Source organism: Rana temporaria, chromosome 11 (assembly GCF_905171775.1).
Source record: "Rana temporaria chromosome 11, aRanTem1.1, whole genome shotgun sequence".
Classification (NCBI taxonomy): Eukaryota; Metazoa; Chordata; class Amphibia; order Anura; family Ranidae; genus Rana; species Rana temporaria.
In genome coordinates this window covers 120,021,021-120,043,723 of record NC_053499.1, presented here as the reverse complement: position 1 = coordinate 120,043,723, position 22,703 = coordinate 120,021,021, and the positions used below count along the sequence as shown (strand labels likewise).

Here is a 22,703-nt window from a genome sequence, read left to right as displayed (position 1 = left end):
CACTACACTGACCACTGCTCTGTCCACTACACTGACCACTGCTCTGTCCACTACACTGACCACTGCTCTGTCCACTACACTGTCCACTACACTGACCACTGCTCTGTCCACTACACTAACCACTGCTCTGTCCACTACACTGTCCACTACACTGTCCACTGCTCTGTCCACTACACCGACCACTGCTCTGTCCACTACACCGACCACTGCTCTGTCCACTACACTGACCACTATACTACACTACACTTTACACTACAGTATTCCTATACTGACCAATACTGACTCTAACTGCTTGTCTAATCTCTCTCTCTCTCTCTCTAGATGGCTGCTCCCTCTCCCCAGACCTATCCACAACCCCCAGGGCCAGCAACACTACCTGACTCTTATGACCTCACCTGCAGCTTGTGTCTTCCATCAGGCAGATTCAGGCTGGAGGAGGTAAAGACAGTCCGGATGAGAGGGGGAGCCTGGACGAGGAAGACTTTACAGTGGTCCAGAAGCTAGGCAGAGGCGGGACTCCGGGAGAAACTGCGATCACGGATAGGCCAGTGCCAGCGTGATCGCAGATAGGCCAGCGCCGACGTGATCGTGGATAGGCCAGCGCCGCCATGATCGTGGATAGGCCAGCGCCACAGCACATGACCCTATTCGACGAATCACAGGGTGCCAGCCGCAGGACACAGGAAATAAACATTAGGTCGACGGAGCCGTCGGTGACACCCTAAATGTTGCGCCCGGTGCCGCGGCTCCTCCCTGCACCCCCACGCTATGCCAGTGCTTTAGGCCAGTCCTGCAGGACGTGGCTGCTAACGGCAACGTCATTCCTGCTGTGTAAATAGTACAGGAACGACGTTCCCATGCGTTCCTGCAGGACTCAAGCTCTGAGTGTGGTAAGCCTCCTCATAAACTTTAGGCTGTGAATTTTATTAACATTTCCCTGTCCTCTTATCCCCACCCCCTCTGATTTTCCCGGCTCAGGGACAAAAAATTATTTTATTTAGAAATGATTTTATTCAATCATGATTATATTACATTTTGAAGAATTATGTGATTGTAATCGCCGTTTTAAAAATGCATTCGAAATCTAGTTACATATATGCATAAGAAGTCCATTATAGGTTAGATTAGTGCACCTAATAGAGTACTATAATAACTTGATATTGGGAGTGCTTTATGTTGGGGGATATATCATATGTGGACTTTTATATAGATTATACATTGTCCTCTAAGCTAAGTAATGATGTCCGCCTAAATGCAATTTTGCAGGTATGATCGGTTTGGTGCTTGTGGGGTTAATGTGTTCGTTGCAATGGCTTGGTTTATAAACCGGGATGTCAAGCCGTAAGGCCACGCCCTCAAAGGAAGTCGTGATGACCAAACAAGAAACGGAAACGGAAGTGACGTTTTTGCATTCCACAGCCACGAAATGTTAACCCAGGAGTTAAGTAGTGGACGCTGTCTTCCTAGTACATGAGAATATATATATATATATATATATATATATATATATATATATATATATATATATATATATATATATATATATATATATATATATATATAATTATAAGTAATATTTTTTTTATATTCTTAGATGAATGCACTTTACAAAATTATCCTACAAAGTACAAAGAGAGCAAGGATGATCAGCATATTTCAGTAATAAAGTTTACAGTTTCCCAGGGAGAAAACTGCTAAATGACAAAACATAAGGAGACATCATTTTTATAAATGTTAGAAGCTTTATTTGGTTTTGAACAATCCACCGTAACACATTTCTAATTCAGGAAGTGCTTACAAATTTATGATGTTAAACTGTTTAATTTCAATCTTTATTTTTTAACCAGAAATAGAAGCAAATCTTGTTTATGCCAAAAAAAAAAAAAAAAAAAAAAAAAAAAAAAAAACGGCAGTTTAGGACAGTTACAGAATAAAAGTAATATAATACAATTTGAAAATAATAAAAAAACAGCATTGAACCATCAGATGTTGAAAACAGAGCTGAAATCACATCTTAAAAAAAAAGGGGGGGGGGGGGCATTTCAGTGTACTACTTAAATAAAAAAAAGTTCACTCAATATATATATATATATATATATATATATATATATATATATATATATATATATATACACACACATACACACACACACACACACACACACATATAGCTCTGATTTTAAAGCAACAGTATCAGCATTTATATGTATACAGTTATCAGACTGAAAGTAATACGATCTCAAGCTGGAAAAACATACACAAACTATTCTTATTTAGCAGTAAAATAGATTTATTTGTATAGCATACCATTTTCCAGAATTACTTTGTTCATTACAACTTAGTTTAGTACAGCTAATTTTTGCATACAAAATGTCCTTGTTGCTATCATAATGCTCACCACTTCTGGCCATAACAACCATAAAAAATGACCATCATGCAAACCGTGTACTAGAAAACAAATGAAGATCTAACAGATTGCTGAATTAAGCAGGGTACTGTTGCATTAAAATATTTAATGAAATTTCCTATTATGTATTAGGAGAGGGTGATGAATTTCAGTCATCCAACTAGTTCAATGCACTTTACAGTGTCTTTAATACAACAGGTTGCAACTATCTGTAAAGCCCTGGGAAAGAAAATATAGCCTGTAAAAGCAAGTTAAAAAAATAGATGGAAAAATAGATTTCCATGTACAAATTGTTATATGAAAATAGATCAGTAAACCTCTCACGACCAACATCTGGCTTCCAAGTGAAGTATATGAGGTGGTGAGAGGGTTAAAATGTGCAAGGAATTTAATAAACAGCTGAAGATTTATTGATTAAAATTTTTTCACCGTTCTTTTATATCTCTATTCTTCACTCAGGAAGGTTAGCATTATATAAAGGCTGCAAAATGTATGTACAATCACACTGATATATATAATTATATACATGCTGAGTTTTGGGGATGGGGAAGATTCACTCTTTCTTTTTGGCAACTGTCAGTTCTAGCTTTGGCAGGTGGACACCTGTCTTAGTTGCACTGTCATTGCTTGAGGAAGAAGAGACTCTGGACTTCCGGGAGGAAAGCGATGCACCGCTTCCTTGGACGTTTTCATCGTCACTTAATGTGACCTCATAAGAACCCTTTGACTTGGACCCCAAGCCGCCAAAAGTGCCAAATTTTATTTTTGATTGCTTTCCCTTCTTTTTGCCCCCCTCAGCAGATAATGAACTGCCAGCCTCTAATGTACCACTTGGTGAGGAGTGTGTTGATTCATCTTTCTCTTCACTGAAGGAAGATGATCTCTGTCTTGCCTTTTTGTTTGTAAACAGAGAAAACTCATATTTTGGAGCCTTTTCCATGTCTAAGTTTGTGGATACCAGACCACCTTCAGCTGACCCTAAACTAGCTTTCGGACTTTTGAAGTCCCCTTTTGAGCCAGAAACTGAGACATTCGAAAGGCTAACATCTTCTTTTGCTTTAGACTTGAAGTTCAGTTTTGGCATTTTTATCTTGGATTTCTTTATTTTAATCTCACTTTCATCAATTTCTAAGCCAGTCTCACCAGACTTCTTCACCAGCACATCTGCAGAAGGAAAGTCTACATCAACTCCCACCTCTCTTCCTGCCAAATCTGGTCCAGATGATGTAAATTTGGGCATTAAAAGTCGTGGGAAAGTAATTTTATGGTCATAACTTTCTAGATTTCCACCTATTCCTTGAACATCCAAACTTCCTTTTACTTTGGGTCCAGTCATCCCACCTTTCATTTTAGGCCCTACTTCAAAACCTTCTGACCCCTGCATATCTCCTACCAGATTTATACTTTGTCCAATTGAAAAGCCTTCCTTTATCTTGGAATCTTTCAAAGAAATGTTGATGCCTGGAGCTGAACCTTTAACTGCAGCTGATGACTGAAAAGAAGGCCCTTTTATACTCAAGTCTGAATTTTCAATTTTGCCAGAAACATTAGCATGACCAACATCTGGCCCAGAGAGAGAAATTTCCCCCTTCGGTAACTTATGCCCTTGCAGGTGTGAACCAGATAAATCTAAAGAAGGTACTGTAATGTTAGTATCTAAACTTTTTGTACCAATAGATGGCAACGCAGTGCGTATGCTTGGCTTCACTCCACCAGAAATGTCCAAATTACCTTCAATCTTTGGTCCTTTTAAATTAATATCAAACTCTGAATCAGAGGCTTTTGGGGAAGATATATCAACTGTTGGCAATTTAATTTTCCCTCCTGACCCTGGGATTCCTACTTTAGGAGCTTGAAACTGCATACTGCCTGAAGTAAGCATATCACTTTTGATTTTTGGTCCTTTCAAATTACCATCTATCCCTGGTACAGATGTCTCAGCTGCAAGAGCAGGTACTTCACTGCTAATATTAATTGTACCATGGGTCACATCTACACTAGGAACTTTTATATCTGTGGCAATTTTGGGGCCAGACAGACCAGCTTCTACTTTAGGAAGTGAAACACCAGTATCAGGAGCTGTTGCTTCAACTTTTGGACTTGACATACTAAAATTAGGAAATTTGAATTTTGGCTTCTTGACCTTTACATCAGGGCCTTCAATACTAGCCCTAGAAGATGTTAACTCAGCTTCAGGTGTCTTAAATCCACCACTGATGTCTAAATCCGGAGTCTTTAGTTCTGCACTAGGGCTCTGCAGTGAAGTTTCTCCTTTTAGCTTTGGAGATTTGAGATCAAACTCAACATCAGGGAAATTCATTTTGCCAAAGAGTGGCTTTCTTGTTTTAGGCGCTTTTATACCAATATTTGTGGAAATTGCTGCATCCCCACCTGCAACATTTAAGTCTGCATCTGGAGCATTGAGATTTATGTCACTGTCTACTTCAGGTGCACTTACATCAAAACCCCCTTTTTTGCCTTTTATTTTTGGACCACTCATATGAATTTTGGGCATTTTAAATTTCCCCTTCTTTCCTTTGCCCCCAACACCTAACTCAGGCATTTCAGAATCAAATTCTACATCAGGAGCGTTAACATCTACAGAAGGTGATTTCATATCTGCTTTAGGTGACTTAATGCCAAAGCCAAACTTTGGTTTCTTCACCTTGGGTAGTTTTAAATTACCTTCAGGGCCTTCAATATCTAAGGTAGGAGTTTTTACTGTAAGGTCTGGAGATTCCACACTAACACCACCTGTTGACAAATCAATTCCTGGGCCTTCAAGTTTACCCTCTAATTTGGGGGCACGGATGTCTCCTTTGAAGTGTGGAGCCTTCAAACGCAAATCCCCTTCCAATTTTGAAGTGGAAAGATCTGCCTCTCCTTTAATTTTGGGGGTTTTCACATTTATATCTGGCATTGACACTTTTGGCAAATGGACATCCGTTGATGGTATGCTAACTTTAAAGCCTTTTAGTCTACCCTCAGGATCTGCAATATTTACATTTGGACCTGATATATCAATACTTCCTTTGGGAAGACTAGCATCAATATCTGGACCTTCCATTTTTGGATCAGAAATACCAAATGTAGGCATTTTAAATTTGGGCATTTTAAATTTTCCTTCGGGGCCTTTGAGATTGACATCTGGTGCATCTATTTCAACTCCTGGAACCTCAATATCTAGATCTGGGGCCTTTATGTCAGCTTTAGGGCCTTTGAAACCTCCTACCTTAGGACCTTTCAAATTAAGGTCAATATCGGGCATTGACATTTCTCCCATATGTAATGAAGGTAGCTTAAACTTGGGTCCTTTTACTTTACCATCAATATCTACATCTGGAGCTTCAAGGTCAACTTCTGGGCCTTTAATGTTACCTTTGGGACCTTTCAAATCTCCTTCAATTTTAGGACCTTTCAAACTTAAGTCAAAATCAGGCATTGACATTTTTGGCATTGAAGGTAACTTGAATTTGGAACCTTTAACTTTACCATCAATATCTACATCTGGAGCCTCAAGGTCAACTTTTGGGCCTTTGATGTTTACTTCGGGACCTTTCAAATCTCCTTCTAACTTTGGACCTTTCAGATTTAGATCAAAATCAGGCATTGTTACCTTTGGCAAACCAATATTCATTGAGGGCATTTGGAATTTGGGGCCTTTCAATTTGCCCTCTGGTCCCTCAATGTCTACATCAGGAGCCTGAATATCTACATCTGGACCTGATATATCAATACTTCCTTTGGGAAGATTGGCGTCAATGTCTGGACCTTCCATTTTTATACCAGAACCACCAAATGTAGGCATTTTAAATTTGGGCATTTTAAATTTTCCTTCAGGGCCTTTCAGGTTGACATCTGGGGCATCTATTTCCACTCCTGGAACCTCAACATCTAGATTTGGGGCCTTTATGTCAGCTTTAGGGCCTTTGAAACCTCCTACCTTAGGACCTTTCAAATTAAGGTCAATATCGGGCATTGACATTTCTCCCATATGTAATGAAGGTAGCTTAAACTTGGATCCTTTTACTTTACCATCAATATCTACATCTGGAGCTTCAATGTCAACTTCTGGGCCTTTGATGTTACCTTTGGGACCTTTCAAATCTCCTTCTATTTTAGGACCTTTCAAATTTAAGTCAAAATCAGGCATTGACATTTTTGGCATTGACGGTAACTTGAACTTGGAACCTTTAACTTTACCATCAATATCTACATCTGGAGCCTCAAGGTCAACTTTTGGGCCTTTGATGTTTACTTCGGGACCTTTCAAATCTCCTTCTAACTTTGGACCTTTCAGATTTAGATCAAAATCAGGCATTGTTACCTTTGGTAAACCAATATTCATTGAGGGCATTTGGAATTTGGGGCCTTTCAATTTGCCCTCTGGTCCCTCAATGTCTACATCAGGAGCCTGAATATCTACATCTGGACCTGATATATCAATACTTCCTTTGGGAAGATTGGCGTCAATGTCTGGACCTTCCATTTTTATACCAGAACCACCAAATGTAGGCATTTTAAATTTGGGCATTTTAAATTTTCCTTCAGGGCCTTTCAGGCTGACATCTGGGGCATCTATTTCCACTCCTGGAACCTCAACATCTAGATTTGGGGCCTTTATGTCAGCTTTAGGGCCTTTGAAACCTCCTACCTTAGGACCTTTCAAATTAAGGTCAATATCGGGCATTGACATTTCTCCCATATGTAATGAAGGTAGCTTAAACTTGGATCCTTTTACTTTACCATCAATATCTACATCTGGAGCTTCAATGTCAACTTCTGGGCCTTTAATGTTACCTTTGGGACCTTTCAAATCTCCTTCTATTTTAGGACCTTTCAAATTTAAGTCAAAATCAGGCATTGACATTTTTGGCATTGACGGTAACTTGAACTTGGAACCTTTAACTTTACCATCAATATCTACATCTGGAGCCTCAAGGTCAACTTTTGGGCCTTTGATGTTTACTTCGGGACCTTTCAAATCTCCTTCTAACTTTGGACCTTTCAGATTTAGATCAAAATCAGGCATTGTTACCTTTGGTAAACCAATATTCATTGAGGGCATTTGGAATTTGGGGCCTTTTAATTTGCCCTCTGGTCCCTCAATGTCTACATCAGGAGCCTGAATATCTACATCTGGACCTGATATATCAATACTTCCTTTGGGAAGATTGGTGTCAATGTGTGGACCTTCCATTTTTATACCAGAACCACCAAATGTAGGCATTTTAAATTTGGGCATTTTAAATTTTCCTTCGGGGCCTTTCAGATTGACATCTGGGGCATCTATTTCCACTCCTGGAACCTCAACATCTAGATTTGGGGCCTTTATTTCAGCTTTAGGGCCTTTGAAACCTCCTACCTTAGGACCTTTCAAATTAAGGTCAATATCGGGCATTGACATTTCTCCCATATGTAATGAAGGTAGCTTAAACTTGGGTCCTTTTACTTTACCATCAATATCTACATCTGGAGCTTCAATGTCAACTTCTGGGCCTTTGATGTTACCTTTGGGACCTTTCAAATCTCCTTCTATTTTAGGACCTTTCAAATTTAAGTCAAAATCAGGCATTGACATTTTTGGCATTGAAGGTAACTTGAACTTGGAACCTTTAACTTTTCCATCAATATCTACATCTGGGGCCTCAATGTCAACTTTTGGGCCTTTGATGTCAACTTTGGGACCTTTTAAATCTCCTTCTATTTTAGGACCTTTCATATTTAAGTCAAAATCAGGCATTGACATTTTTGGCATTGAAGGTAACTTGAACTTGGAACCTTTAACTTTACCATCAATATCTACATCTGGAGCCTCGAGGTCAATTTTTGGGCCTTTGATGTTTACTTCGGGACCTTTCAAATCTCCTTCTAACTTTGGACCTTTCAGATTTAGATCAAAATCAGGCATTGTTACCTTTGGTAAACCAATATTCATTGAGGGCATTTGGAATTTGGGGCCTTTCAATTTGCCTTCTGGTCCCTCAATGTCTAAATCAGGAGCCTGAATATCTACATCTGGACCAGATATATCAATACTTCCTTTGGGAAGGCTAACATCATAATCTGGACCCTCCAGTTTTGGACCAGAACCAAATTTGGGCATTTTAAATTTGGGCATTTTAATTTTTCCTTCCGGGCCTTTCAAATTAATATCTGGTGCTTCTAATTCTACTCCTGGAACCTCAACATCTAGATTTGGGGCCTTTATGTCAGCTTTAGGGCCTTTGAAACCTCCTACCTTAGGACCTTTCAAATTAAGGTCAATATCGGGCATTGACATTTCTCCCATATGTAATGAAGGTAGCTTAAACTTGGGTCCTTTTACTTTACCATCAATATCTACATTAACTTCTGGGTGTTTTAGGTCTAAGTTGGGATCTTTTAAGTCTCCTTCAAGCTTAGGACCTTTAAGATTTAGGTCAACATCTGGCAAAGACATATTTGGTAGGTTGATATTTATAGAAGGCATCTTCATTTTGGAACCCTTGAGTTTTCCTTCTGGTCCTTCAATATCCATATCTGGAGTTTCAATATTTACATCTGCAGTAGGTATTTTAACTTCCGGTTTTTTAAATTTTAGATCAATATCTGGAGCATCTGGTTTGGGGACAGAAAATCCAAATTTAGGCATACTAAATTTGGGCATTTTAAGCTTTCCTTTGCCTTCTGGACCATCTAAAGAAACATCTGGTGTCTCCAGGTCTATGTCAGGTGTTTTAATATCAAGCTTGGTACCATGTAATTCACCTTCAACCTTTGGAACAGACAAATCCACATCTCCTTTTAATTTTGGTCCTTTCACATTTAATTCAACATCTGGCATTGACACTTTGGGACTTGTTATGTTTAATGAAGGCATTTTGAATTTATGACTTTTACCTTTTGCCTCCAGATTTGGCATTTCTACATCAGGACCACTGACTTCAATATTTGCTTTTGGAGCTTTTACTTCGGCACTGGGTGTGTGTACCTTGGGACCTGAGAAATTAAATTTGGGCAGCCTAAATTTGGATTTTTTAGTTTTTGTTTCTGGTATGTCAATGTCTGCTTCTGGCAAACCTATGCCTAACTCTGGGCCTTTAAGACTACCACCCTTTGATGCATCAATGTCACCTTTAACCTTACCACCTTTCACATTAATATCTAGCTCTGGCATAGATACACTTGGCTTTGAAAATCCCCATGATGGCATTTTAAATTTGTGACCTTTAACTTTGCCTTCAGGTAGTTCTGCAGATAGAGATGGGCTGTGTACATCAAAATCAGGACCTTTAATATCAGCTTTTGGAGCCTTTATATCAGCCTCCAGATTTCCCTCAGGTATGTCCATGCTCCCTTTTAGTTTGGGGGCTTTTAAACCAAGATCTATATCAGGCATAGATACATGTGGCAAATTCATATTCAGTGATGGCATCTTAATTTTCTGACCTTTTACCTTCCCCCCTGGAATTTCAGCATCTAATCCAGCTTTAATATCTAACTTTGGCCCAGAAATGTCAACATCTGCTTGTGGAAGCTTAATTTCTGGGCCCTCAATGCTTCCTTCTGCATTTGGCATGGATAGGTCTCCTCCTGTCTTAAGCTTTGGACCTTTTACATTAAGATCAACATTAGGCATTGAAATCTTGGACATATTAATATCCAAAGAGGGCATCTTAAATTTGGGGCCTTTAACCTTGCCCTCAGGACCCTCAATATCCACTTTAGGTGTTTTTATATCACCTTCTACTCCTTCAAAATTGGGCCCTGAAAACCCAAACTTTGGCATTTTAAATTTAGGCATTTTCATTTTACCTTCAGGGTACTCTAAAGCAATATCTGATGTCTCTAAATCAAGTTGTGGGCCCTTTAGTTCAACATTAGGTGTCTTAATGTCTCCTTCTATCTTGGGTAAAGAAACATCTGCATCTCCTTTCCAGTTAGGACCTTTGACATTTAAATCAAAGTCAGGTAGAGATACTGATGGCATCTTGAATTTTGGACCCTTTACTTTTCCATCAAGGTCCAAATCAGGAGCCTCTCCTTCTACTTTAGGGCCCTTCAGACTAAGATCAACATTAGGCATTTTAAATCTGGGACCTTTTAGTTTACCATCCACATCTATATCTGGGGCCTCAAAGTCAACTTTTGGGCCTTTGATGTCAACTTTAGGACCTTTCCCATCCGTATCCAATTTGGGACCTTTCAGATTTAGATCAAAATTAGGCATTGATATGTCTGGTAAATTAAAATTCATAGAGGGCATTTCAAATTTAGGGCCCTTAAATTTACCATCAATGTTTACATCAGGAGCCTTAACATCTACATTTGGACCTGATATATCAATACTTCCTTTGGGAAGACTGGGGTCAATGTCCGGACCTTCCATTTTTAGACCAGAACCCCCAAATTTAGGCATTTTAAATTTGGGCATTTTAAATTTTCCTTCGGGACCTGTCAGATTGACATCTGGTGCTTCCAATTCCACTCCTGGAGCCTCAACATTTAGCTCTGGGGCCTTTAGATCAGCTTTAGGGCCTTTGAAACCTCCTATCTTAGGACCTTTCAAATTAAGGTCAATATTGGGCATTGACATTTCTCCCATATGTAATGAAGGTAGCTTAAACTTGGGTCCTTTTACGTTACCATCAATATCTACATCTGGAGCTTCAAGGTCAACTTCTGGGCCTTTGAAATCTCCTTCTATTTTAGGACCTTTCAAATTTAAGTCAAAATCAGGCATTGACATTTTTGGCATTGAAGGTAACTTGAACTTGGGACCTTTTACTTTTCCATCAATATCTACATCTGGAGCATCAAGGTCAACTTTTGGGCCTTTGATGTCAACTTGAGGGCCTTTCAAATCTCCTTCTATTTTAGGACCTTTCATATTTAAGTCAAAATCAGGCATTGACATTTTGGGCACTGAAGGTAACTTGAACTTGGAACCTTTAACTTTACCATCAATATCTACATCTGGAGCCTCAAGGTCAATTTTTGGGCCTTTGATGTTTACTTTGGGACCTTTCAAATCTCCTTCTAACTTTGGACCTTTCAGATTTAGATCAAAATCAGGCATTGTTACCTTTGGTAAACCAATATTCATTGAGGGCATTTGGAATTTGGGGCCTTTCAATTTGCCTTCTGGTCCCTCAATGTCTACATCAGGAGCCTGAATATCGACATCTGGACCAGATATATCAATACTTCCTTTGGGAAGGCTAACATCATAATCTGGACCCTCCAGTTTTGGACCAGAACCAAATTTGGGCATTTTAAATTTGGGCATTTTAAATTTTCCTTCCGGGCCTTTCAGATTGATATCTGGTGCTTCTAATTCTACTCCTGGAGCTTCAACATCAAGCTCTGGGGCTTTAATGCCAACTTGAGGGCCCTTCAAATCTCCTTCTATTTTAGGACCTTTCATATTAAAGTCAATATCAGGCATTGACATTTTTGGCATTGAAGGTAACTTGAACTTGGGGCCTTTTACTTTTCCATCAATATCTACATCTGGAGTCTCAATGTCAACTTTTGGGCCTTTGATGTCAACTTGAGGGCCTTTCAAATCTCCTTCTATTTTAGGACCTTTCATATTAAAGTCAATATCAGGCATTGACATTTTTGGCATTGAAGGTAACTTGAACTTGGGACCTTTTACTTTTCCATCAATATCTACATCTGGAGCCTCAAGGTCAACCTCTGGGCCTTTGATGTCAACTTTGGGACCTTTTAAATCTCCTTCTATTTTAGGACCTTTCATATTTAAGTCAAAATCAGGCATTGACATTTTTGGCATTGAAGGTAACTTGAACTTGGGACCTTTTACTTTTCCATCAATATCTACATCTGGAGCCTCAAGGTCAACCTCTGGGCCTTTGATGTCAACTTTGGGACCTTTTAAATCTCCTTCTATTTTAGGACCTTTCATATTTAAGTCAAAATCAGGCATTGACATTTTTGGCATTGAAGGTAACTTGAACTTGGGACCTTTTATTTTTCCATCAATATCTACATCTGGAGCCTCAAGGTCAACGTTTGGGCCTTTGATGTTTACTTTGGGACCTTTCAAATCTCCTTCTAACTTTGGACCTTTCATATTTAGATCAAAATCAGGCATTGTTACCTTTGGTAAACCAATATTCATTGAGGGCATTTGGAATTTGGGGCCTTTCAATTTGCCTTCTGGTCCCTCAATGTCTACATCAGGAGCCTGAATATCTACATCTGGACCAGATATATCAATACTTCCTTTGGGAAGGCTAACATCATAATCTGGACCCTCCAGTTTTGGACCAGAACCAAATTTGGGCATTTTAAATTTGGGCATTTTAAATTTTCCTTCCATGCCTTTCAGATTGATATCTGGTGCTTCTAATTCTACTCCTGGAGCTTCAACATCAAGCTCTGGGGCTTTAATGCCAACTTGAGGACCTTTCAAATCTCCTTCTATTTTAGGACCTTTCATATTAAAGTCAATATCAGGCATTGACATTTTTGGCATTGAAGGTAACTTGAACTTGGGACCTTTTACTTTTCCATCAATATCTACATCTGGAGTCTCAAGGTCAACTTTTGGGCCTTTGATGTCAACTTGAGGGCCTTTCAAATCTCCTTCTATTTTAGGACCTTTCATATTAAAGTCAATATCAGGCATTGACATTTTTGGCATTGAAGGTAACTTGAACTTGGGACCTTTTACTTTTCCATCAATATCTACATCTGGAGCCTCAAGGTCAACTTCTGGGCCTTTGATGTCAACTTTGGGACCTTTTAAATCTCCTTCTATTTTAGGACCTTTCATATTTAAGTCAAAATCAGGCATTGACATTTTTGGCATTGAAGGTAACTTGAACTTGGGACCTTTTACTTTTCCATCAATATCTACATCTGGAGCCTCAAGGTCAACTTTTGGGCCTTTGATGTTTACTTCGGGACCTTTTAAATCTCCTTCTAACTTTGGACCTTTCAGATTTAGATCAAAATCAGGCATTGTTACCTTTGGTAAACCAATATTCATTGAGGGCATTTGGAATTTGGGGCCTTTCAATTTGCCTTCTGGTCCCTCAATGTCTACATCAGGAGCCTGAATATCTACATCTGGACCAGATATACCAATACTTCCTTTCGGAAGGCTAACATCAATATCTGGACCCTCCAGTTTTGGGCCAGAACCAAATTTGGGCATTTTAAATTTGGGCATTTTAAATTTCCCTTCTGGGCCTTTCAGATTGATATCTGGTGCTTCTAATTCTACTCCTGGAGCTTCAACATCAAGCTCTGGGGCTTTAATGCCAACTTGAGGGCCTTTCAAATCTCCTTCAATTTTAGGACCTTTCATATTAAAGTCAATATCAGGCATTGACATTTTTGGCATTGACGGTAACTTGAACTTGTGACCTTTTACTTTTCCATCAATATCTACATCTGGAGCCTCAAGGTCAACCTTTGGGCCTTTGATGTCAACTTTGGGGCCTTTCAAATCTCCTTCTAACTTTGGACCTTTCAGATTTAGATCAAAATCCGGCATTGTTACCTTTGGTAAACCAATATTCATTGAGGGCATTTGGAATTTGGGGCCTTTCAATTTGCCTTCTGGTCCCTCAATGTCTACATCAGGAGCCTGAATATCTACATCGGGACCAGATATACCAATACTTCCTTTCGGAAGGCTAACATCAATATCTGGACCCTCCAGTTTTGGACCAGAACCAAATTTGGGCATTTTAAATTTTGGCATTTTAAATTTCCCTTCTGGGCCTTTCAGATTGATATCTGGTGCTTCTAATTCTACTCCTGGAGCTTCAAAATCAAGCTCTGGGGCTTTAATGCCAACTTGAGGGCCTTTCAAATCTCCTTCAATTTTAGGACCTTTCATATTAAAGTCAATATCAGGCATTGACATTTTTGGCATTGACGGTAACTTGAACTTGTGACCTTTTACTTTTCCATCAATATCTACATCTGGAGCCTCAAGGTCAACTTTTGGGCCTTTGATGTTTACTTCGGGACCTTTCAAATCTCCTTCTAACTTTGGACCTTTCAGATTTAGATCAAAATCAGGCATTGTTACCTTTGGTAAACCAATATTCATTGAGGGCATTTGGAATTTGGGGCCTTTCAATTTGCCTTCTGGTCCCTCAATGTCTACATCTGGACCAGATATATCAATACTTCCTTTGGGAAGGCTAAAATCAATATCTGGACCCTCCAGTTTTGGACCAGAACCAAATTTGGGCATTTTAAATTTGGGCATTTTAAACTTTCCTTCCGGGCCTTTCAGATTGATATCTGGTGCTTCTAATTCTACTCCCGGAGCTTCAACCTCAAGCTCTGGGGCTTTAATGCCAACTTGAGGGCCTTTCAAATCTCCTTCTATTTTAGGACCTTTCATATTAAAGTCAACATCAGGCATTGACATTTTTGGCATTGAAGGTAACTTGAACTTGTGACCTTTTACTTTTCCATCAATATCTACATCTGGAGCCTCAAGGTCAACTTTTGGGCCTTTGATGTTTACTTCGGGACCTTTCAAATCTCCTTCTAACTTTGGACCTTTCAGATTTAGATCAAAATCAGGCATTGTTACCTTTGGTAAACCAATATTCATGGAGGGCATTTGGAATTTGGGGCCTTTCATTTTGCCTTCTGGTCCCTCAATGTCTACATCAGGAGCCTGCATATCTACATCTGGACCAGATATACCAATACTTCCTTTGGGAAGGCTAACATCAATATCTGGACCCTCCAGTTTTGGACCAGAACCAAATTTGGGCATTTTAAATTTGGGCATTTTAAATTTTCCTTCGGGGCCTTTCAGATTGATATCTGGTGCTTCTAATTCTACTTCTGGAGCTTCAACATCAATCTCTGGGGCTTTAATGCCAACTCGAGGGCCTTTCAAATCTCCTTCTATTTTAGGACCTTTCATATTAAAGTCAATATCAGGCATTGACATTTTTGGCATTGAAGGTAACTTGAACTTGGGACCTTTTACTTTTCCATCAATATCTACATCTGGAGCCTCAAGGTCAACTTTTGGGCCTTTGATGTCAACTTGAGGGCCTTTCAAATCTCCTTCTATTTTAGGACCTTTCATATTAAAGTCAATATCAGGCATTGACATTTTTGGCATTGAAGGTAACTTGAACTTGGGACCTTTTACTTTACCATCAATATCTACATCTGGAGCCTCAATGTCAACTTCTGGGCCTTTGATTTTAGCTTCGGGACCTTTCAAATCTCCTTCTAACTTTGGACCTTTCAGATTTAGATCAAAATCAGGCATTGTTGCCTTTGGTAAACCAATATTCATTGAGGGCATTTGGAATTTGGGGCCTTTCAATTTACCCTTTGGTCCCTCAATGTCTACATCAGGAGCCTGAAAATCTACATTTGGACCTGATATATCAATACTTCCTTTCGGAAGACTGGCGTCAATGTCTGGACCTTCCATTTTTGCACCAGAACCACCAAATGTAGGCATTTTAAATTTGGGCATTTTAAATTTTCCTTCAGGGCCCTTTAAATTGACATCTGGAGCATCTATTTCCACTCTTGGAGCCTCAACATTTAGCTCTGGGGCCTTTATGTCAGCTTTAGGGACTTTGAAACCTCCTATCTTAGGACCTTTCAAATTAAGGTCAATGTCGGGCATTGACATTTCTCCCATATGCAATGAGGGTAGCTTAAACTTGGATCCTTTTACTTTACCATCAATATCTACATCTGGAGCTTCAAAGTCAACTTCTGGGCCTTTGATGTTACCTTCGGGACCTTTCAAATCTCCTTCAATTTTAGGACCTTTCAAATTTAAGTCAAAATCAGGCATTGACATTTTTGGCATTGAAGGTAACTTGAACTTGGAACCTTTAACTTTACCATCAATATCTACATCTGGAGCCTCAAGGTCAACTTTTGGGCCTTTGATGTTTACTTCGGGACCTTTCAAATCTCCTTCTAACTTTGGACCTTTCAGATTTAGATCAAAATCAGGCATTGTTACCTTTGGTAAACCAATATTCATTGAGGGCATTTGGAATTTGGAGCCTTTCAATTTGCCCTCTGGTCCCTCAATGTCTACATTAGGAGCCTGGATATCTACATCTGGACCAGATATATCAATACTTCCTTTGGGAAGGCTAACATCAATATCTGGACCCTCCAGTTTTGGACCAGAACCACTGAATTTGGGCATTTTAAATTTGGGCATTTTAAATTTCCCTTCTGGGCCTTTCAGATTGATATCTGGTGCTTCTAATTCTACTCCTGGAGCTTCAACATCAAGCTCTGGAGCTTTAATGCCAACTTGAGGGCCTTTCAAATCTCCTTCAATTTTAGGACCTTTCATATTAAAGTCAATATCAGGCATTGACATTTTTGGCATTGAAGGTAATTTGAACTTGGCACCTTTTACTTTTCCATCAATATCTACATCTGGAGCCTCAAGGTCAACTTTTGGGCCTTTGATGTCAACTTTGGGACCTTTTAAATCTCCTTCTATTTTAGGACCTTTCATATTTAAGTCAAAATCAGGCATTGACATTTTTGGCATTGAAGGTAACTTGAACTTGGACCCTTTAAGTTTACCATCAATATCTACATCTGGAGCTTCAAGGTCAACTTTTGGGCCTTTGATGTTTACTTCGGGACCTTTAAAATCTCCTTCTAACTTTGGACCTTTCAGATTTAAATCAAAATCAGGCATTGTTACCTTTGGTAAACCAATATTCATTGAGGGCATTTGGAATTTGGGGCCTTTCAATTTGCCTTCTGGTCCCTCAATGTCTACATCAGGAGCCTGAATATCTACATCTGGACCAGATATATCAATACTTCCTTTGGGAAGGCTAACATCAATATCTGGACCCTCCAGTTTTGGACCAGAACCAAATTTGGGCATTTTAAATTTGGGCATTTTAAATTTTCCTTCCGGGCCTTTCAGATTGATATCTGGTGCTTCTAATTCCACTCCTGAAGCTTCAACATCAAGCTCTGGGGCTTTAATGCCAACTTGAGGGCCTTTCAAATCTCCTTCTATTTTAGGACCTTTCATATTAAAGTCAATATCAGGCATTGACATTTTTGGCATTGAAGGTAACTTGAACTTGGAACCTTTAACTTTTCCATCAATATCTACATCTGGAGCCTCAAGGTCAACTTTTGGGCCTTTGATGTCAACTTTGGGACCTTTTAAATCTCCTTCTATTTTAGGACCTTTCATATTTAGATCAAAATCAGGCATTGTTACCTTTGGTAAACCAATATTCATTGAGGGCATTTGGAATTTGGGGCCTTTCAATTTTCCCTCTGGTCCCTCAATGTCTACACCAGGAGCCTGAATATCTACATTTGGACCTGATATATCAATACTTTCTTTGGGATGACTGGTGTCAATGTCTGGACCTTCCATTTTTAGACCAGAATCACCAAATGTAGGCATTTTAAATTTGGGCATTTTAAATTTTCCTTCAGGGCCCTTTAAATTGACATCTGGAGCATCTATTTCCACTCCTGGAGCCTCAACATTTAGCTCTGGGGCCTTTATGTCAGCTTTAGGGACTTTGAAACCTCCTATCTTAGGACCTTTCAAATTAAGGTCAATGTCGGGCATTGACATTTCTCCCATATGCAATGAAGGTAGCTTAAACTTGGATCCTTTTACTTTACCATCAATATCTACATCTGGAGCTTCAAGGTCAACTTCTGGGCCTTTGATGTTACCTTCGGCACCTTTCAAATCTCCTTCAATTTTAGAACCTTTCAAATTTAAGTCAAAATCAGGCATTGACATTTTTGGCATTGAAGGTAACTTGAACTTGGAACCTTTAACTTTACCATCAATATCTACATCTGGAGCGTCAAGGTCAACTTTTGGACATGTGTTGTCAACTTTTGGACCTTTAAAATCTCCTTCTATTTTAGGACCTTTCAGACTCAGATCAGCATCAGGCATTGATACCTTTGGCAAGCCTATATTCATTGAGGGCATTTGAATCATCGGGCTTTTTAATTTGCCTTCTGGTCCCTTGAGGTTTACATTGGGAGCCTGAATATCCATACTTGGACCAGATATATCGATACTTCCTTTAGGAAAGCTAGCATCAATATCTGGACCCTCACCTGTTGAACCAGAGACACCAAATTTGGGCATTTTAAATCTGGGCATTTTCAGTTTGCCTTCTGAGCCTTTCAGATTGACATCTGGTGCTTCTAATTCTACTTGTGGAGCTTCAATGCTTAGTTCTGGGGCTTTAATGTTAGCTTTGGGACCTTTCCATTCTCCTTCTACTTTAGGACCTTTCATATTAAAGTCAATATCAGGCGTTGACATTTTTGGCATTGAAGGTAACTTGAACTTGGGACCTTTTACTTTCCCATCAATATCTACATCTGGAGCCTCAAGGTCAACTTTTGGACCTTTGCCTTCAACTTTTGGACCTTTAAAATCTCCTTCTATTTTAGGACCTTTCATATTAAAGTCAATATCAGGCGTTGACATTTTTGGCATTGAAGGTAACTTGAACTTGGGACCTTTTACTTTCCCATCAATATCTACATCTGGAGCCTCAAGGTCAACTTTTGGGCCTTTGCCTTCAACTTTGGGACCTTTTAAATCTCCTTCTACTTTAGGACCTTTCATATTAAAATCAATATCAGGCATTGACATTTTTGGCATAGATGGTAACTTGAACTTGGGACCTTTCACCTTTCCATCAATATCTATATCTGGAGCCTCAAAGTCAACTTCTGTGCCTTTGGAACCTTTCAAATTTCCCTCCAACTTTGGACCTTTAACGTGCAGATCAGCATCAGCCACAGATACCTTTGGTAAACCAATATCCAGTGAAGGCATTTCAAACTTTGGACCTTTCAAATTCCCTTCTGGATCCTTGATATTAAATTCAGGAACTTTGATGTCTATATTTGCACCTGGTAAGCCAATGTTTCCTGTGGGCAGATCTACATTTGGGCCTTCCACTTGTGGCTTAGAATGACCAAACTTTGGCATTTTAAACTTTGGCATTTTAATTTTTCCTTCCAAACTAACATCAGAAGCATCTAAATTAACAGCAGGCATACGAGCATCTAGTTCTGGACCCTTTATATTAAAGTCAGGTTCTTTCAAATCACTTTCTCGTTTTGGTCCTTTTAGATCAATTTCTGGCACAGACATGTTTGAAAGTTGCACTGAAGGCACCCCAAACTTGGAACCTCCCATTTTACCATCAACATCTATACCTGGACCCTGAAGCTCGATATTTGGACCTTTGACATCTAGTCTGGCATCTTTTAAATCTCCCTCCGCTTTTGAATGTTTAAAACGGAGATCAACATCTGGCATTGACACTTTTGGTAAATTTATATCGACTCTGGGTTTTTCACAATTAGGGCCTTTAAGTTTCCCTCCTGACCCCTCAATGCCTCCTATTTTAGGACCTTTGATATTAGCACCAATATCTGGCACTGACACTTTTGGCAAGTTGGACTTTATTGATTCTATTTTCAGACTAGGGCCTTTTAAATCACTGCTTAGGTTACCAATATTCATATCAAGGTCTGTACCAGACAGGTCAATGTTTTGTTTGGCAATGTTCACATCTACACCAGGACCTTGTAAATTGGATTCTGCAATTCCAAATTTTGGCATTTTAAATTTGGGCATTTTTATATTTGCCTCTGAACCTTTCAAAACAGTGTTTGACAAGGCACCTTTAAAATCCAAGGACTCATTTGGCAAGTTCACAGTTTCCTGCAAACCTAAATGAGGACCTTTAATATTTATGTTGGTAGATGCAGAACTTTGGAAATCTTTTTCTAGCTTAAATCCATCGATACCAGGCGGTTTAACACTAGTCTTACCCTCTGTTGTGTTTGTGTAAACAGATTTTCCAGAAAGTTCAATACCAGTTTCTGATATCCCTTCATTTGTTCCCAGGACACCAAAGTTTGGCATTTTAAAAGATGGTATGTGTATCTTTCCCCCAGAACTGTCTAAGTTAACATCTGTTCCTTTCACATCCTGACTATTCAGGCTTATTTTTGCAGTAGTGGCTTCTCCTTCAACTGATTTTGGAATGAGGTTCAACTGTGGTTTTTCATGGACATTCCCATCTTGAATCAAGGTTGTCTGAGTATATGTTCTGTCAAGCTTTGATTCCAAGGAACCAGACTTTGGCATTTGAAACGATGGAAGTCCTATTTTCACTGACCCACAACTGGTGTCCAAAGGGAGTCGATTTTTTTCATGTGTCTTAATATCTCCAGTTATAGTTGAAGAGTGGGTTTCTCTAGTTGTAATATTTGCTGGTATTTCACTAAGGGCTGCAGCTTCCATTTTAATTCCTTCTGCATTCTTAATGTCAAATTGAGGACCCCTGATCTTCACACCAGATGACTGGAAGTCACGTTTAGAGGTTATTGATGTTGTGTCCTGTTTGGGCACCCTAGCAAAGTTAGGGTCTGTTAGGCCAATGTCTATAGAGGAACTTCCAGCAACATTGAGGCCTTTAAACCTATCATCGTGCTCGGTTTCAATTCTAGATGTCCTCATCTCAAATTTCTTTTCAAATTTCTTTACACCAGGCAAATTGATGCTTAACGAAGAAGTGCTGCCAGTTTGGACACTTCCAGCAGCATCACTGTAGCCTTCAGGAAACTCAATTTGTCCTTTGCCATGTTCATGGTACCTCACAGTGTTACTGTGGATGTTCACAGAGTCACTTGGCAGGTATTCTCTTCCTGCCTGATTTTTACTGGACATATCAATACCAGGAATTCGGATAACCGTTTTACTCTCATCAGTCTGCACACTGGTTTTAGATATCTCAGTTATTTCATGACGAGGCATCTTGATTTTATATTCAGGACTGCTTATGTCAATTTCTTTTGAGTCTTTTGCTCCTGTCACATCGACAGTGTAAGCGGTCACTTTCCTTGTAACTGTGATGGTCCTTGTCTGAGTCTCTGGTTCCAGAGTCTCATCTGACTTCAGACGTGGTTTAATCTTTTTTGCATAAATTCGTCTGTATTCCTCATCATCACCACTCTAAAAAAACAATACATTGACAGATTGTTGAAAAAATGCCTTAAATCATTACTGATATAAAAATATCCTGTTTAAATATTAGAAACTAACTGTAAAATACAAATTGGAATGATAATTACATTTCTGAGCTTTTAAATCCCATATAAAATTTGTAATTTTTGTTTTGGATACAGATATGTAAGGTTAGAACCTTTGTCAGGTTGTTTTTCGGTCTGTATAGTAAGAGGAATTCCCAGAACAGGTATCTCCATTGCAAAATTTCCTCGCTCTTCTGTTCTGTTTAGAACTGTTTATAGTAGCTTTTGATTTCTAATACATTTTTAAGTCCAAGGCCCGGTTCACGCTGGTGCGAAAAGTGCCACTGGTGTGAGAGCACAAGTCGCATTACACTTCAAATAAATGTTTCCCTATAAGACCCTTCTTAACTGATCTGACACAAGGCGCTCCGACTTTAAAAAAGGTTTCTGCACTATTTTGGTCTGACTTTGATACGACTTCAATGCCATAGAGTGTAAAGTCACATTAAGTCAGATCAAAGTTGGACTGAAGTTGCAGGGCACAGCCGGATCGGAAGTCGCGCATCCTGGTTCACACTGGAGCGCTTTGGCATGCGATTTGACATGTTGTATGCCAAAATCGGTGGCAATGGCACTGTCCGAATCGCACTGTCCGAACTTCGCACTGATTCCTAAAAGTAGTTTCTGTACTGCTTTTGGCGACTTCGGGGTGCAATTTCCATTAACAACTGTGCAGGAACCCGCACAGATGTCTCTGAAATCGCCCCAGGTGTCGGGACTGACATGTGGGAATGAAATTGTGTGAGTTCAACTGAACTCGCACGATTTCATTCCAGCTGTCATTGTGAACCTGGGCTAAATGTTAGAGCAGTGTGAACCTGGGCTAAATGGTAACCTTACAGAATCCTGCACATGTATCAAACTAAAAAGCATGCAGGACACAATTATTCTTGTGTGGGTAGAACGCCCTGGTTGTTGCCCCTCTTCCCACATTAAACTAGAGATGTTAGTAGTTTAAAATGAAGCAATATAAATCTCATTTGTTCTTTCAAGTTAAAGTGGATGTAAACCCACGCTCACCCCTTCTAAACTACTGCCATAGTGCTGATCTATAAGGATATAGATGTATCCTGCATGTATCCTTACCTGTCAAATGTCTCCCCTCTGTCTGTTATAAGAACTGAAAAACTGCAGATTCTGTGGGTGGGTCTGTTGTCTGGAGCTCAGTGGGTGGAGTAGTGATGTCAGT

At 39.4% G+C, this 22,703-nt stretch overlaps 1 protein-coding gene across 14 annotated transcripts in view; it reads right to left on the bottom strand.

Annotated features, from left to right (window-relative positions):
• Positions 1-2,272: 2,272 nt before the first annotated feature.
• Positions 2,273-22,703, bottom strand: part of AHNAK (AHNAK nucleoprotein) — a 98,502-nt gene continuing 78,071 nt past the window's right edge. For 4 of the 14 annotated variants that reach the window (XM_040328953.1, XM_040328952.1, XM_040328954.1 and 1 more), the window contains one exon: positions 2,273-21,437. In XM_040328953.1, the coding sequence (XP_040184887.1) occupies positions 2,961-21,437 (18,477 nt within the window). In that variant the 3' untranslated portion in view covers positions 2,273-2,960. The remainder of the gene's footprint in view (positions 21,438-22,703) is intronic. The other 10 variants (XM_040328965.1, XM_040328964.1, XM_040328966.1 and 7 more) reach the window with 10 other exon arrangements.